Genomic DNA, 18,675 nt, shown 5'->3' with positions numbered 1-18,675 from the left:
ATAAACAGAATCACACGAAGCCTGGTTAGTGTTGCCTGACTTTATAAAGTGTGTTTTTTTTAATAAGTGTGTGGTTGGGTTCTAGTCACTTTGGTCAGCGCTACTGCTTGTTAGAACTTTCATTTGCCGTACTCGCCATACACTGTTATTGCTCAGGTTGACCCTGCCCCCGCCTCCGAAGTAAGCGGTTCTTGCTTCTAAGCCGACAATTATTTGGTGCTTGAAAAGCACCGGGATTAGGAGCTTAGAGCCGGCTCCGCTGCGGTGTGAACAGGAAAAACCGGTACTTTTCAGGCTCTAGCTCCGAACCGGCCCTGGAATCGCATTGGAAAGCCCCATCAGAAAGATAATATGAAAGTATAAAAACAAAGGCATTAATTAGGGCTGCAAAAAGTCTCCCATTGTAATGGTGATTAGATTTTTAAATGCTAACACTTAACAGTTTTTTCTGACTGTGTGCTTCCTGTTTCCTGCAGACGTCCAGCTGCTGGTGGTGGTTAAAGAAGAGGTTCTCCCTGACCAGCAGGAGTGGAGCACCAGTCTTGACCAGGAGGACCCAGAGCCCCCCCCACACATGAAGCAGGAACAGGAGGAACTCAGGATAAGTCAGGAGGGAGAGCAGCTTCAGGAGCTGGAGGAGGCTGATATCACCAAGTCCACTTTCACTCCTGACCCTGTGAAGAGTGAAGATGATAAAGAGAAACCTCTTTCCTCACAGCCTCATCAAAGACAAACTGAACACATGGAAACAGAAGCTGATGGAGATGACTGTCGAGGACCAGAACCAGCCAGGAACTCAGATCCAGAGAGCAGTTTACAACCAAAGACTGAGGACGAGACTGGGGACTCTTCTGAACCTGACACTGAAGACTCTTCTGAACCTGACACAGAAGACAGTGCTGATTGGAAGGAGACCAGAGAACCTGCGTCAGGCTCACAATCACTGAAAATAGACAAGAATCTGTCAGTGATCCACGACGTAGTGCTGAAAAGAAACCATTTGGCTGCTCTGTGTGTAAGAAAGCTTTTTCACAGAGTGGAAGTGTAAAGGTACACATGAGAGTCCACACAGGAGAGAAACCATACAGCTGCAAAGTTTGTGACAAAATATTTAAATGGCGTAATCATTTCAAAACACACAAGTGTGTTGGTCGTCAGTCCTCACAGCTTAATGAAATTAAAACTGAGGACAACGGAGAGGCATTCGGTTTAGATATGCAAGTATAAGCCATAGGCGCTGTTACGTGCCGTAGTGTTTGTGTGTGTGTGTGTGTCTCTCTCTCTCCCTCTGGTTGTCCCTAGGTGCAGCCTCTCCCCAGGTGCTCCCAATCCCCAATCAGGGCCTCCATATAGGACCTGAGGAAGGCTGCAGTCGCTCTCTCCTTCTCCTCTGACTGCATGTGTGCAGCATGTCTCTGTCTCTGTGTGAGGCCTGTGTTTTTGTGAAGTGTTAGGAGATGTGCTCCAGTTTGTTCGTGTATTGTTTATTTTGGTTTGCTTTGCAAGTTGGCTGGTGAGCCCTTTTTGTATCCATTAAAACCTCACTTTGTGGCTTTATAGCTCAGTTTCCTCTCCTTTTTTCTTACAAAATCCATCAGTTTGCAAATTTAAATCGTTGCTTAACATCAAACTGTGGTGAGAAGAATTTTCTGAATTCAATATCATCAAAGACCTTTTACATATTTGTATTGTTTATAAAAAATGTAAAACATGTTCTATACAAGCGCAGTACGTTTTTTTGTATCCATTCAAAGGGCTACAAACAAGAACTGAACTATCACCGAATCAAAGTGTTTCTGTAGCATCTATTTGATTCCAATTCACAGCCATTATAATTACTTATCCAGGACCTCGGCCTTCCTTATGAAGGCATGGTGCAGTGTCTGAGCCTTATATACAGTTCAAGGAGTTCTTGCTTTCATTTTTTCTGTCTTTGTTTTGACGTTTCTGCCCCCTTCTGGTTGGAACTGGATGCTGCATTTTTAGAAGATTTGTCCTGTGTTTCTGGATGAAGTATGACCACTTCCTCCTCTTCACTGTCAGATATCTCAACCACATCTCCTTCTCTACTGTCTTCCTTTTCATCCTGTTCCTCTTCCATTTTTTGTTCTTCCTCCTCTTCATCACCATCCTCCTCCTCTTCCAGTCCCCAGGTGTTCTGCAGGCCCTGCCCCACCTGCCCCACCCCTGGCGCAGGCACCACTGGGGAAGGCACCGTTTTGAGGCGGGACCTCGGTATTCTCGACGATGTCATTGGCTCTTTCTGACGCATCAGTCATCTCCACCGAGGTCTCGTCCGTTTTAAGAGCTGTGATTCGCTCCTGTGGCATTGACTCCGCAAAACCACACCTCCCGCCTGCTTTTCTTGCTCTCTTGCCGTTCTCCAGGGCTTTGCTGATGAGTTCTGTGATTTCAGACACATTTACGCTGGCTATTTTACTGCATCTCATAACCTGCTCTTTAAGCAGCATGATGCCCCCGCTAGACTGGATGGAGCAGATTTCTCTGTGTTTGTTCATGGCGATCATCAGCAGGCCGTCCATCACCCGCTCCTCCCGTTCACAGGGGTCCACCAGCAGGTAGGTTCCTTGTTGGAAGAAGGAGAAGCTGACGCTGATGGGCATGTGGTAGATACTCAGAGGAATGGAGTCCCTCTCTTCTGGACTGTACACAGTGACTTCATCTCCCTGGATGCCGACGTCAGGACGCTTGAAGTGGCACAGAGCGGTGATGGCAGCGATGCTGGCCGCGTCCATCAGGTTCCCGTCGTGATTCAACATGTGAACGTCCACTCTGATCTGCCACACCTTTTCTCCAGACACCACACACAGGGACTCAGTATCAATGCACTTGGAGTTCCTCAAGCATCTCTCCAGCTGTCTGTTCAGCTTCACTGACAACTCTGACTGTCTGCCTTGTTCAAATGCTGGTGAGGCCATGGGTGACAGCTCGATGTTGAAGAACATGATTCCCTCGTTTGGTCGATTCTCTTTAGGAGCCACCAGCTCACCTGACACCTGTGCCATGACCCTGGTTTTTCCGAGATCCACAAAGCAGCACCCATAGTCAGTCCCAAACGTGATCTTCATCTTTCTGTAGTCGTAGGTCTGTCGTCCATCCAGGCGCTTTTTCTCCTCGATGGCTTTGAGCAGGAAATCCCGCTCACAGTTAGACAGCGGTGTGACCTGGCTCAGAGCGATGTGGATCTGTGTTCAGTGAGTGATGTGTGTATTCCGTGTGATGTGTGTGCTCCATGTGTTGCTCCGGTGTTGGCTGCTTGTGAGCGGTATAACGTGTGTTTTATGGGGGGGGGGGTGTTACGTGCCGTAGTGTTTTGTGTGTGTGTGTGTGTCTCTCTCTCTCCCTCTGGTTGTCCCTAGGTGCAGCCTCTCCCCAGGAGCAGCCTCTCCCCAGGTGCAGCCTCTCCCCAGGTGCTCCCAATCCCCAATCAGGGCCTCCATATAGGACCTGAGGAAGGCTGCAGTCGCTCTCTCCTTCTCCTCTGGCTGCATGTGTGCAGCATGTCTCTGTCTCTGTGTGAGGCCTGTGTTTTTGTGAAGTGTTAGGAGATGTGCTCCAGTTTGTTCGTGTATTGTTTATTTTGGTTTGCTTTGCAAGTTGGCTGGTGAGCCCTTTTTCGTTATTCATTAAAACCTCACTTTGTGGCTTTATAGCTCAGTTTCCTCTCCTTTTTTCTCTCTCCCGGTTATTTAATATGTTGTTACTTCCCTCTGGTTCCCCTAGCCCAGTAGGGAACGTAACAGGCGCGTTCACACCAAGTACTTTTCCCACAATAGTTCATGAGAACTCTTTTAGTTCTGATGAACTAAAGCAGATCGCGTTCACACCGAAATGAGTTCCTGGGGGTGGATTAGGCAAATGAAGCCGCTGACGTCACTTCTTCTTCTGCTTTGGGTTTACTGGCAGGCCGCAAACAACTTCACGGCGAGTACAGTAGGTGGCGGTATGCACCTTAAAGTTGCAATCCGCCAGAAAACCGAGAGAAGAAGAAGAACCTCCCGCGTATACTGCCACGCCCACCTGCTGTATATGAGGCATCTGTTTACCTTCCGACCTCAGACATGAGCTTCGTCTGAGTTATTTAAGCAAACACAAATACAGATTGTCGACCAGTCAAATGCAATAGCAATGCTGATTCGGAAGCGAAGGCGGTTAAGAAGGATTGACAAAAGGATTGGACGACGACATGCACGCGCTATGGATTGCGTAACCTGTGTGAAATTAATAAACTGTGCCAGGTGTGTCGTATGCACAGTAAATAGGCTCAGCAGTTAACACACCTTTATTATATATCCTCCTGAGAGCAACTGCATCCGTCTGCCATGAACCCTACAGAAACCTACGTGTTTTGGCCCATAGTGGCCTCCATTTGTGTCGTGTAAAATGGGGGAAATAAAAAGTTAGCAAATCCCCATGTCCTCCTCAGAGGACATTCATAAAAACATTTAGTTTTAGGTCAAATAATTATTACACTGCTCTGAAACTCACTACACTAACTCCCAAGATGTTCCCTTACTATAATTAATTAAAATATTGAACTCACAACACTGGTAATTACAAACTTAACCATTTCTCTTTCTATAAATAGTGCTTGTGTTGATGGACGCCATTTTGAAATACAATGCAATTATCTTTTTCAAAGCCACATATTTGGGGTGGGACACAATAAATAAAGCTTCGCCAGTTTACAGAGGTGGGAGTAAGTCCTACATGCGCAAGTCATGAGCAAGTCTCAAGTCTTGACCTACAAGTATCAAGCAAGTCCCAAGTCACTGTGGTAAGAGTCAAGCAAGTCAAGTCAAGTCATTGCTCAGGTCAGGTCAAGTCAAGTCAAGTCATACGAAATTCTGATGAATAAGCCCAGTTTCCGCATTTAAATCAGTTAAAAGACAGTGGTTATGAAAATGGATTTAACCCACACTATGATCTTCATTACATACACAGTTAATCATTTGAAATCTAATTTAGACCGATGACAATCATATTAGATTCATATTAACCCTAGAACTGCAGACAATATAGCTAGGACTCAATCAAAAAGTCTGTTCAAAAAGGCAGAATTCCAGGTAAGAAAATCATATATGGCATTTGCCATTACACATATTTAATTTAAATGTCTGTTAACACTAGAACCGCCAACAGCGTCAGCACCTACATAGATATCATTTTCAAATCATTTAATTTGTTCCTCTTCATAATTTCCTTATAAACTAAGTAGGACGATTTAAAACTCACTTAATTGGGTTAATTTTGAAATGGCTTCAGTTTATCATCATAACAGATCAAAAAGTTCAGATTCATTTCACAATAAATCAAAGAATGATGCACTTCTACAAACAAAAACAACATAATTAAAACATTTAAACAAACTACTAAAAGTAGATGAACTACATTATTCAACAGTTTACAGTAACTTCTGATAACACAGGGGAAATAAACGAGGCATCTCTTTTCCTCTCTCTCTCTCTCCCTCTCCTGACAGCCCGTCAGTATCAGGGTTAGTCAAAATGAATCCCTTGGCGGTTCTAGTGTCCATTTACCGTGTTGTCTTCTCTTTGTAATGCTTAATCGATTTGAAACCAAGTCGCTTAAACTTAACGTTAGCTTTCTAGCTAACACAACACATTCACGCACCTTTCTCTGTGGGTTTTTTTGTAGTGACGAATGAAGTTGGATGTTGTGGTGGTCGTGTCACTGATCTTTATGCTGCAGACCCTGCATACCGCTGTTCTCTTCTTATTAGCGTCATCGACAACATAATCCTTGAATCCAAACTTCACTATTTTTGGAGTAACGCTAGCCGCTGCCATGTTAACTGACACTCCTGCCGTCTAGTGGGTTGCCAGGTTTGCGCGCACGGCGCTATAATCACCCAATCACGTTTTTCGAAAAAACGAAACGTAATATCTCACTACAAAAACAAACGCAAATATTTAATTTTAAACAGACAAGTCCTTTCAAGTCATCTGTCTCAAGCTTAAGTCAAGTCTCAAGTCATGAATACCAAGTCAAAGTCAAGTCAAGTCTTTTATCAATGTTAGTCAAGCAAGTCTCAAGTAAAAAAATATGCGACTCGAGTCTGACTCGAGTCAAGTCATGTGACTCGAGTCCCCACCTCTGCCAGTTTATAACCGATGAAACATGATGGTATCAGAATAATCACTTACATGTGATGTATAGGATGCTACACAGGTCACTAAAGATAAAGTGTCAGGAGAAATAAGCAAGATACAGGATCTGTTTAATCGCTAAGTGCCCGAGGGATAAGGGAATGCTCTGGTTTTTGGACAAAATTAACATGGGATCACTCCCGTCACCGGACGTACTTCGTCTCACTGGAATATTAACGGCCATAGTGAATATAAAATCGTCCCCATGTATCCGGCCAATGACGGGAGAGTTTTGAAAGAGACAAAACACTGTTCCATACATTTAAAAACACTTAAACAATTAAACAATGTTTACCCCAGGATTCAGGCATCTTCCCTGGCTTGTAAAGTGCAGTTATGCGCCTTGGAGGTATTGCACTATTTACAAAATGTATACCCAGGATTATGGCCCCTTCCCTGGCTTGTAAAGTGCAGTTATGCGCCATGGAGGTATTCTCCAGATCCCTCTCCGCATATAATATACAGCCACCGGATAGTTAGGAAGTCATTCTGCCAGTTCTGTGTACACCTGAAAAGGTGGCACATCCCTGATCCTACCATAAATGTCCAATGCCTGTATAAGCGGATGGGATTTTTGTCCACGAAGTAACTGTGCTGCTTACACCTGAAAAGGTGGCACATCCCTGATCCTACCATAAATGTCCAATGCCTGTATAAGCGGATGGGATTTTTGTCCACGAAGTAACTGTGCTGCTTACCAAAAGTAGCGTGCTGCTTACCAAAAGTAGCGTGCTGCTTACCAAAAGTAGCGTTCCAGATCCCCAAAAGTAGCGTTCCAGATCCCCCCAGATCCCTCTCCGCATATAATATAGAGCCACCGGCTGTATATGCCAATGCACATTTACTGTCATTTACTGAGCTTGGTCTTTCATATGTCCTCGGGTTTCTAAAATAGGGGGACGCATCGGGGGTCTCGGGGAGGGTCCCATGGGTCCCATTTACTGTGGGAAGTTAAACACATTTACTCGGGTTTCAGCCACCGGCTGTCGGACTAATGACCTTCAGCACTCTGGAGAGCTACATTGTGAAATCTTGCTACTAATCCATAACTTTTGATAACAAGCTCTGTTCGGTTCAGGCCTTTCTGTACCCCCCCATTTCCACGTATCCTGCATCTAATGGTACCATCGCCGAGTCTCTAGGACCTCGGGGAGCGGAGTTACGGCAGAGGGTCAGATTCTGAAAATACGATTTGAGAACAGGGCTCTGATCAGGGCTAAAATCTTGTTAGAAACTGGTGAATCTGTTTAAATGCGGGCAGCAGAGTCACTGCTTTTAGCAGGGTCTCAGAGAGCCAGAGACTCAGGGTACAGCACCTCGCTGTCTTACCCAGAAAACAGGGCTCTGATCAGGGCTAAAGTAACGTTATAAACTGGTGAATCTGTTTAAATGCAGGAGACCTCCAGCAGAAGTCCCTAACAGTGGGACTCTGGTTATTTCACACATCCAGGGCGGAGACCGGGATAATCACCTATCTCTGCCCGCTCACAGAGCCCCCAAGGACGGACTAGAGACCTCCAGCAGAAGTCCCTAACAGTGGGACTCTGGTTATTTCACACCTCCAGGGCGGAGACCGGGAAAATCACCTATCTCTGCCCGCTCACAGAGCCCCCAAGGACGGACTAGAGACCTCTAGCAGCACTCCCTAACAGTGGGACTCTGCACCTCCAGCAGAGACCAGGGGGAAATCACCTCTCTCTGCCCGCTCACAGAGCCCCCAAGGACGGACTAGAGACCTCCAGCAGCACTCCCTAACAGTGGGACTCTGCACCTCCAGCAGAGACCAGGGGGAAATCACCTCTCTCTGCCCGCTCACAGAGCCCCAAGGACGGACTAGAGACCTCCAGCAGCACTCCCTAACAGTGGGACTCTGCACCTCCAGCAGAGACCAGGGGGAAATCACCTCTTTTTGCCCGCTCACAGAGCCCCAAGGACGGACTAATTACCCTCCAGCATGGGCCCCTAACAGTGGGACCTCCATAACCTTGCACACCCTGAGTCCCCGGGCCCCCACAGTTAAGCACTCCCCCACGGACTAAACACAGGTATTCACACCCACCAGAACCTCGTGCCCCTGGTGACCCTAAAGGGGGTGGATTTTGTGGTGCTTCTATGTCTGCCCATCAGCATCCATATTCGTCCTTCTTCACGGCACCACCCCCCGTTCTGTGGAGGGTATTCTCGTGCCCCTGGTGACCCTAAAGGGGGTGGATTTTGTGGTGCTTTTATGTCTGCCCATCAGCATCCAAATTCGGCCTTCTTATTGGCACCACCACCCCCCTTCCGGGCTGGAGGTTCAAACACTTTAACTTTTGTTCACCCTCCTCTGGCTTACACCTCCTCCGCCAACACTTGAGCGCTCATCACAGGGTTCAGCACCAAGGAGAGGTGCCTCCCCGGTGCTGATGGAAAGTGGCACTTTATCTGCCCCTGGTAACCATCAAGGTTATTGTTTTTTTTTTATTTTTTATTTTATTTGAACAAAAACCACAGTACACACAGCCTAAAACATCAACTATTTACATGTTGCAGTAACAAAAATCACAGTACACACAGACTAAAACATCAACTATTTACACGTACTACTGCTGCTATAACAGTACTACTAAATTTCTTAACCTACGTTTTAAAGTGCAGTTATGCGCCCTGGAGGTGTTGCACTATTAACAAAATGTATGCCCAGGATTCTGGCACCCTTCCCTGGCTTGTAAAGTGCAGTTATGCGCCCTGGAGGTGTTGCACTATTAACAAAATGTATGCCCAGGATTCTGACACCTTCCCTGCTTGTAAAGTGCAGTTATGCGCCCTGGAGATATTGTACTATTTACAAAATGTATACACAGGATTATAATAATAATTATATACACGGTATACATATTCACAATGTTTAGCGGGATTCAGGGGACCAAATTAGGCGTCTAATTCTTACGGTGCACCAGGGCAAACAGGTTGAGTCCACGGCCCCTGCCCCATCATCAGGAGTGTCAACCAGCCCCGGTCCCGACTTCATTGGCCTCTTTCCCTCCCGCTTCCGCTTCCGCTGCTGCTGCCGCTCCAATGACCCATCAGGTGAAGATGATGAAGCAGTACTGTTATAGCAGCCCTCTTCGGAGGTCTCCCCATCTGACAGCGGTAGACATCCTTCTGATGATGATGCAGCTGCTGCCGCATCTGATGACGCCCTGAACATGGAGCGGATTCTCAATGCCTCCTTTATTCCTGGCGCATTCGCGTAGAACCGGTCCGCCGTGGTTACGTCGTGACACATAAACCTGGCGAGAATCGACCGGCTTTCTGGATCTTGGTGATGCTTGATATTGTCAGCCAGGGCAGTGCGCAGGATTGTGAAGGTGACGGCTGTTTCTAGCCCAGCATCAGCCCATGCCCTCTTCAAGTGAGCGTTCAGGTTCTTGGAGGCCCGATTCCCCCTTGTGAAAAGGAAGAATTCATTCTGAGGACCCAGCAATGCCTCTTTAATCCCCATCCACCGCATGACCCAGCTAAACTCCTCTACTGTAAGCGCCAGCTGTGCTTCGCCATATGTCTTGGCCGTCTTGTGATCCTGCACATGTATGATGTAGCCCTCAGCAGTTCCCCTTATGCGAGACCCCTGTATGCCGGAAGACCCGTGCCTCTAAGCTGGCTAAGGACTTGCCCTCTCCCTCAAATTACTGGTCCACTGGGTATGGACGGGGGAATACCATGCGTGAAATCACGTTGCCTAGAAGCATGGAGGCGTACCTTCAGACATACTTGGATCATTGTTTGGGTGTCGCTCCGACAGTAAAACAGAAAGACAATGTTGTGTCGAAGATCAGCCGGATAAAGAACTTCATAGTATACATGGCCCATGGTGTTAACCGCCTGTCAGACTGGCTGTTCCTCAGAAACATGAAGATGATCCGTGGCTGGAGCGAGTATATTGTAAAGCCGGGCCGGGCAGTCACAACATCAGAGTTCTTCCTGAAGAATGTGCACCAGTTCATGGGGTACATGTCTGAGTCAAAGCCCCGGGGGTGCAGGCTCACCCAGTCTGATATGACCCACATAATGAGAGAGGTGAAAGCCAACATGAAACACTTGAATAAGGCAGTCACTCTACATCAGTTTAAGGTGAAGAGGAACAAACTGGATTGTCTGCCGAGCCAGGCGGAGCTTCTCGCCGCCATGGCGGCCGCTGAGAAGCGCATCCCGGAGCTCCTCAACCTGATGGCCGGCACGCCGACATCAACCACCCAGAAGCTTCTCTATGGCTATCTCACCCTCCATTGGAGCCTCCTGTATGGCCACCGTACGGGCGTGTACGCAAACATGAAAAACAGTGAGGTCTTAGAGGCAGCCATAAGGGGAAACTGCTGAGGGCTACATCATCCATGTGCAGGATCACAAGACGGCCAAGACATATGGCGAAGCACAGCTGGCGCTTACAGTAGAGGAGTTTAGCTGGGTCATGCGGTGGATGGGGATTAAAGAGGCATTGCTGGGTCCTCAGAATGAATTCTTCCTTTTCACAAGGGGGAATCGGGCCTCCAAGAACCTGAACGCTCACTTGAAGAGGCATGGGCTGATGCTGGGCTAGAAACAGCCGTCACCTTCACAATCCTGCGCACTGCCCTGGCTGACAATATCAAGCATCACCAAGATCCAGAAAGCCGGGCGATTCTCGCCAGGTTTATGTGTCACGACGTAACACGGCGGACCGGTTCTATGCGAATGCGCCAGGAATAAAGGAGGCATTGAGAATCCGCTCCATGTTCAGGGCGTCATCAGATGCGGCAGCAGCTGCATCATCATCAGAAGGATGTCTACCGCTGTCAGATGGGGAGACCTCCGAAGAGGGCTGCTATAACAGTACTGCTTCTTCGTCTTCACCTGATGGGTCATTGGAGCGGCAGCAGCAGCGGAAGCGGAAGCGGGAGGGAAAGAGGCCAATGAAGTCGGGACCGGGGCTGGTTGACACTCCTGATGATGGGGCAGGGGCCGTGGACTCAACCTGTTTGCCCTGGTTGCACCGTAAGAATTAGACGCCTAATTTGGTCCCCAGAACCCCGCTAAACATTGTGAATATGTATACAGTGTATATAATTATTATTATTATTATAGTCCCACTGTTAGGGATGGTGCTGGAGGTCTCTAGTCCGTCCTTCGGGGCTCTGTGAGCGGGCAAAGAGAGGTGATTTTCCCGGACTCTCTCCTGGAGGTGTGAAATAAACAGAGTCCCACTGTTAGGGGGCCATGCTGGAAGTCATTAGTCCGTACTTTGGGGGTCTGTGAGTAGGTATTGCACTATTTACAAAATGTATACCCAGTTTTTGGGTGCACTCAGAAAAAAAAACGGCTGTTGCAAATCATGGAAGAATGTACCCACTCACCAAGTACTCAGAGTGGGCCTTATTTTGTGCCTCAAGACCCCCCAGCCTGGTGCTACACAACGTAGGTTAAGAAATTTAGTAGTACTGTTATAGCAGCAGTATTACGGGTAAATAGTTGATGTTTTAGTCTGTGTGTACTGTGATTTTTGTTACTGCAACGTGTAAATAGTTGATGTTTTAGGCTGTGTGTACTGTGGTTTTTGTTCAAATAAAATAAAAAAAAAAAAAAAACAATAACCTTGATGGTTCCCTGGGGCAGATAAAGTGCCACTTTCCATCAGCACCGGGGAGGCACTCTCCTTGGTGCTGAACCCTGTGATGAGCGCTCAAGTGTTGGCGGAGGAGGTGTAAGCCAGAGGAGGGTGAACAAAAGTTAAAGTGTTTGAACCTCCAGCCCAGAAGGGGGGTGGTGGTGCCAATAAGAAGGCCGAATTTGGATGCTGATGGGCGGACATAAAAGCACAACAAAATCCACCCCCTTTAGGGTCACCAGGGGCACGAGAATACCCTCCACAGAAGGGGGGGTGATACCGTGAAGAAGGACGAATATGAATGCTGATGGACAGACATAGAAGCACCATAAAAACCACCGCCCTTGTAGGGTCTCCAGGGGCACGAGAATACCCTCCACAGAAGGGGGGGTGGTGCCGTGAAGAAGGACGAATATGGATGCTGATGGGCGGACATAGAAGCACCAATAAAACCACCCCCCTTGTAGGGTCACCAGGGGCACGAGGTTCTGGTGGGTGTGAATACCTGTGTTTAGTCCGTGGGGGAGTGCTTAACTGTGGGGGCCCGGGGACTCACGGTGTGCAAGGTTATGGAGGTGCCACTGTTAGGGACTGCTGCTGGAGGTCTCTAGTCCGTCCTTCGGGGCTCTGTGAGCGGGCAAAGATAGGTGGATTTCCCCCTGGTCTCTCCTGGAGGTGTGAAATAAACTGAGTCCCACTGTTAGGGACTGCTGCTGGAGGTCTCTAGTCCATCCTTCGGGGCTCTGTGAGCGGGCAAAGAGAGGTACATTTCCCGGTCTCCGCCCTGGAGGTGTGAAATAACCAGAGTCCCACTGTTAGGGACTGCTGCTGGAGGTCTCCTGCATTTAAACAGATTCACCAATTTATAACATTACTTTAGCCCTGATCAGAGCCCTGTTTTATGGGTAAGACAGCGATGTGCTGTACCCTGGCTCTCTGGCTCTCTGAGACCCTGCTAAAAGCAGTGAGTCTGCTGCCTGCATTTAAACAGATTCACCAGTTTATAACATTACTTTAGCCCTGATCAGAGCCCTGTTTTATGGGTAAGACAGCGATGTGCTGTACCCTGGCTCTCTGGCTCTCTGAGACCCTGCTAAAAGCAGTGAGTATGCTGCCTGCATTTAAACAGATTCACCAGTTTATAACGTTACTTTAGCCCTGATCAGAGCCCTGTTTTATGGGTAAGACAGCGATGTGCTGTACCCTGGCTCTCTGGCTCTCTGAGACCCTGCTAAAAGCAGTGAGTCTGCTGCCTGCATTTAAACAGATTCACCAGTTTATAACATTACTTTAGCCCTGATCAGAGCCCTGTTTTATGGGTAAGACAGCGATGTGCTGTACCCTGGCTCTCTGGCTCTCTGAGACCCTGCTAAAAGCAGTGAGTCTGCTGCCTGCATTTAAACAGATTCACCAGTTTATAACATTACTTTAGCCCTGATCAGAGCCCTGTTTTATGGGTAAGACAGCGATGTGCTGTACCCTGGCTCTCTGGCTCTCTGAGACCCTGCTAAAAGCAGTGAGTCTGCTGCCTGCATTTAAACAGATTTCACCAGTTTATAACATTACTTTAGCCCTGATCAGAGCCCTGTTCTCAAATCGTATTTTCAGAATCTGACCCTCTGCCGTAACTCCGCTCCCAGAGGTCCTAGAGATTCGGCGATGGTACCGTTGGATGCGGGGTACGTGTAAATGGGGGGTAAGAGAAAAAGCCTGAACCGAACAGAGCTTGTTATCAAAAGTTATGGATTAGTAGCAATATTTCACAATGGAGCTCTCCGGGGTGCTGAAGGTCATTAGTCCGTCGTTTGGGGGTCTGTGAGCGGGCAAAGAGAGGTGATTTTCCCCTGGTCTCTCCTGGAGCTGTGAAATAACCAGAGTCCCACTGTTAAGGGGCCATGCTGGAGGTCTCTAGTCCGTACTTTGGGGGTCTGTGAGCGGGCAGAGAGAGGTGATTTCCCCCTGGTCTCTCCTGGAGGTGTGAAATAACCAGAGTCCCACTGTTAGGGACTGCTGCTGGAGGTCTCTAGTCCGTCCTTCGTGGCTCTGTGAGCGGGCAAAGAGAGGTGATTTTCCCCTGGTCTCTCCTGGAGGTGTGAAATACACAGAGTCTCACTGTTAGGGACTGCTGCTGGAGGTCTCTAGTCCGTCCTTCGGGGCTCTGTGAGCGGGCAAATAGAAGTGATTTTCCCCTGGTCTCTGCTGGAGCTGTGAAAGAAACAGAGTCCCACTGTTAGGGACTGCTGCTGGAGGTCTCTAGTCCGTCCTTCGGGGCTCTGTGAGCGGGCAAATAGAGGTGATTTTCCTGTTGTCTCTCCTGGAAGTGTGAAATAATCTAAGTCCCCAGACCTCTTGTTTACCGGACCTGGGGAACCCCCCCGAGACCCCCGATGCGTCCCCCTATTACATACACAGCCGGTGGCTGCATATTACATGCGGAGAGGGATCTGTGTGCTAATATAGGGTAGCAGCATGACTTCCTAAACATCCCACTTCCCTTCAAGCGCTGTCCGGCGCTGTCCGTGGTGCTGAAGTGTGAAATAAACAGAGTGCTACATTTTGTAAATATCAGAATACCTCCATGGCGCATAACTGCACTTTACAAGCCAGGGAAGGTGCCTGAATCCTGGGTATACATTTTGTAAATAGTGCAATACCTCCAGGGCGCATAACTGCACTTTACAAGCCAGGGAAGGTGCCTGAATCCTGGGTATACATTTTGTAAATAGTGCAATACCTCCAGGGCGCATAACTGCACTTTACAAGCCAGGGAAGGTGCCTGAATCCTGGGTATACATTTTGTAAATAGTGCAATACCTCCAGGGCGCATAACTGCACTTTACAAGCCAGGGAAGGTGCCTGAATCCTGGGGTAAACATTGTTTAATTATTTAAGTGTTTTTAAATGTATGGAACAGTGTTTTGTCTCTTTCAAAACTCTCCCGTCATTGGCCGGATACATGGGGACGATTTTATATTCACTATGACCGTTAATATTCCAGTGAGACGAAATACGTCCGGTGACGGGATTGATCCCATGTTAATTTTGTCCAAAAACCAGAGCATTCCCTTATCTCTGGAAGCGGAGCAAATGATCAAAGTAGAAACGGAGGGAAGATATTTTCGTTTGGATTACTGGTCTGGGGGAAGCCCGCGAGTGTGTGTGTGTTTGTGTATTTTTGCGTTTGTGTGTGTATTGTGTTTGTTTCCCGGGGAAAACACTCACGAGAAACACCGGCTGTTGTTATGCCTGCTGTGACGTTACGTTACTCCGGTCTCCACTTGTAATTATGCCGTTACAAGCTTTCAAAGTTGTATTTATCATCTGAATTTGCCGAAACAAGTTTAATATTCTGAAAGCCAAGACTTTGTTTATTTGAAATCAGATTCAAACAAACTGTAACGGGCCCTGCCGTGTTATATGATTACTATACGCCTTACATTCATAATTTCAGCAGAGGGAGGGGAAGCGGTGCTGTGGAACAGCAGAGTGGCGAGTGAGAGCTGTCATCTTCCCTTTACAAGCTTCAAAAATGCCTGTAGCTAATGAGATTGAATATAACAATAAAAAATAACAAAAAATACACAGCTAGATCAGATCGCGTTTTAGATGCAACTTTAGAGTAGAGGGGAATTATTGAAACGGGATTTGTACAGTGTTCCGCGGCATTCCGCGCCCTTGCTGACAGCACCGCTCCTGCCGCTTGCTTGCGGCAGACGACGCTTGAAAATTTGTCGGGGAGACGCATGGACACTTCTACGAGCAGCAAGCTTTTAACAGCGATAGCTAAATAGGTGGCTACAGCTTAACATTGTGGAGGACGAGGGGCTGCGTTAGATAATTCGGATCGCATCCAACGTGTCGACTGCACATCACAGCGCATTATTTTGACCCACAGTGCGAAAGTCTCATGCTTTAACTGAAGATGAAGACAGAGGAGCGGCATTTCGCCGACAACTGTAAACAGGCTTGTCTGTTTGAGCAACTGGCAGAGTGCACTGCAGAGAAGTAGACAGGGTTGGGAGAGAGTGTAAGAGAGAGAGGTTCCAGGTGGTTGGATTGAAAATATTCAGGAGAACATTTGTCATTGTTCAGAGGTTGTTGTGTTGAGAATATTCAGGAGAATATTTGTCATTGTTCCAATGATAATAAACAAACATTTGCATAAAGCATATTTGTCCACTCATATGTTGATAAGAGTATTAAAAACTTGAAAAATATCCCTCTAAGGTACATTTAGAACAGATACAAAATGTGCGATTAATCGCGATTAAATATTTTAATCTACTGACAGCCCTAATTTCAACCAAATGTGAAGAGGTTACAGTTTTCAGGCCATGTCCAATATGTTTATGTTTTGTTTGATTAAATCTACTGAAATTGGCATTCAATACAAATGTATTGCACAATAGCTGTGCTTTATTTTAACTGAGCTATGCCTGTGGCAAGCTATTAACAGGCATTACACTGTGCCTTGTCTTTTTCTTTTTTAGTGTAGTGGAGCCTCACTTAGAGCGTTTACCGCGATCCATCTTTGGTGTTATGAAGTGACTGAGCACATGAACTGTCTACGGGAGGGCGGGGGGAGCCTCGCTGCGGGGCAACTGTGGACCTCTGTCGCTGACGACCGGCCATTCTGTGATTCTCCAGAACACACTGATGGCCAGTCCGCCGCTGAATTCCACCGGGTCACCGCGGCGCAGACGGACCCGGTGGAATACAGGGTCTACCGCGTTTAGGAACCGTTAAGCAGAACCAAAATTGTGTATTTTGTATGGTTACCCGGTACCCGGCATTTTCTTATCGGTTCTCATCTGGAAACGAGTTTCGGTTCCCAACCCTAATCGCTACTTTGTTCAAGTAGTTCTCCGTTACCTATTTGCTTTTTCCTGCGTACCGGACCCTATCCTGCTAGCCCGTTTGCTACCAGCCTCCAGCCGTTGGCCGTCAACAATCTCGCCAACTCCCTGCCGTCAGCTGGCCACTAACATTGGACACCCTCGTCTCTGCACAACACAGCTACGGTGGGAAAAAATGTTTTTTTCACGAACAGTTTCTTAGCTGTCTCCCTACTGGCTGACACCATCCCTGACTCCACCGTCACCCAGAATGTTTCCCCTACTGACCTGGTCAACACCTACAACAATGCTCTCTCCTCCTGTCTCAACCAACTCGCTCCAATAAAACCAAGTATGTCTCTTTCACTCACTCGGCCCCCTGGTACACCGATCATCTCCGTTGCCTCAAAAGGAAAGGTCGCCAGCTCGAAAGACATGCTAAATGAACTGGTCTCACTATCCACAAAGACATTTATAGACTGCACCAACAGCAGTACAAAGATGCCCTCAACAGTGCACGCTCCTCCCACTACTCTTCTGTAATACAATCTGGCAGCAATAACCCAAAGTCCCTTTTTTCAACTATTAACAAGCTCCTCAACCCCATGGATAATATCTCCAACTCCTTCACCACCTCAAAGTGTGAATCCTTCCTCTCATTCCTCCAAAGCAAAATTGAAATAATACACAGCAACACAGCCAACTCCTCCGTCTCGTCCACCACCCATGCTTTTCCGGAACCTGCCTACCCTACTCCTTCCAGGCACCCTTTTACAGCCTTCAGACAAATTACCTCACTGGACATAAGGCGCGTTCACACCAAGTACTTTTCCCACAGTAGTTCATGAGAACTTTAGTTCATGAGAGTTCTTTTAGTTCTGACGAACTAAAGCAGATCGCGTTCACACCAAAATGAGTTCCTGGGGGTGGATTAGGCAAATGAGCCGCTGACGTCACTTCTTCTTCTTCTGCTTTGGTTTTCCTGGCAGGCCGCAAACAACTTCACGGCGAGTACAGTAGGTGGCGGTATGCACCTTAAAGTTGCAATTCGCCAAAAAACCGAGAGAAGAAGAAAAAAAACTTCCGCTTCCGCTGTATGCTTCTGTTTACCTTCCGACCTCAGACACGGTATGGAGTTGACGTTTTGGTGGTCGTGTTATACAGCTTCGTAACGGAGTTATTTAAGCCAATAACTCAGCCACAAATACAAATACAGATCGACCATTCAAATGCAATAGAAATGCTGAGTCGGAGGCGAAGGCGGTTAAGAAGCCTTAACAAAAGGATTAGACGACGAAATCACACGCGATGGACATGTTTCGCCGTTGTACAGCCGAGCATGATGGCCGTTATCACGCCCAAAGAACAGCAATGGTACGTTCATTAAATCACATTAATACTATCTAATGTAGGATTTATGGAGTTATGTAGGGCTAATTTGTGTCTTTGTATGTGTTCCAGATATGCGAATACTACGGAACTCTGGGTGAACAATAGAACGTCGGCCTGGTGGGAGGTGGTGCCAACGTGTGCAGTGGATCGAAGATTTTTGAATGTCCAAGGGCTCTTTTCAACTCCTCTGTATTCGCCTGGAAGCAACGTTGTGGAGAGGCATCTGAACAGCATGGAAATTGTAAATTGACAATAAAGCTGATATTTTGTAGTGCATTTGGTTCTCTTTTATTTACCAGTCAACAGACACAATTACAATAGTGCAGACACACCTTAGTGCAAAGATTAAATGTCAGTATCAAAACAGTACTCATACTGTATATTTGTATATTAATGAGTATATTATGTTAAATGTGTGTTAAAGACAATGGGATGAGGTTGAAAGCTCTTTAAAAACTTTTGTATACATACATGTTAACATACATGTTAAGCATGCACACCAGAGGCCTGTACTACGAAGCTGGATTTTCGCTTAGCCGGCTAAATTCAGGGAAAACTCGGGCTTTCCGGTCCTACGACGCTGGTTCTCTTTTTAGCAGGCTAGATTTCCATGGTAACTTATGCTGAGCGGCAA

The 18,675-nt window shown here is 47.2% G+C and overlaps 1 protein-coding gene across 1 annotated transcript; it reads right to left on the bottom strand.

The window, feature by feature from the left end:
* Positions 1–1,828: 1,828 nt before the first annotated feature.
* Positions 1,829–17,086, bottom strand: LOC117480933 (exosome complex component RRP45-like). Its single transcript, XM_034128354.1, is given in 3 exon segments — positions 1,829–2,230; positions 2,232–3,206; positions 17,021–17,086. Coding segments are annotated over 3 exon segments (1,353 nt in total). The 3' UTR covers positions 1,829–1,918.
* Between the last annotated feature and the right edge of the window lie 1,589 nt (positions 17,087–18,675).

Source organism: Trematomus bernacchii, unplaced genomic scaffold (genome assembly GCF_902827165.1).
Source record: "Trematomus bernacchii unplaced genomic scaffold, fTreBer1.1, whole genome shotgun sequence".
Classification (NCBI taxonomy): domain Eukaryota; kingdom Metazoa; phylum Chordata; class Actinopteri; order Perciformes; family Nototheniidae; genus Trematomus; species Trematomus bernacchii.
Note: the sequence above shows the minus strand (reverse complement) of the source record. Positions and strands in the feature narration are given on the sequence as shown.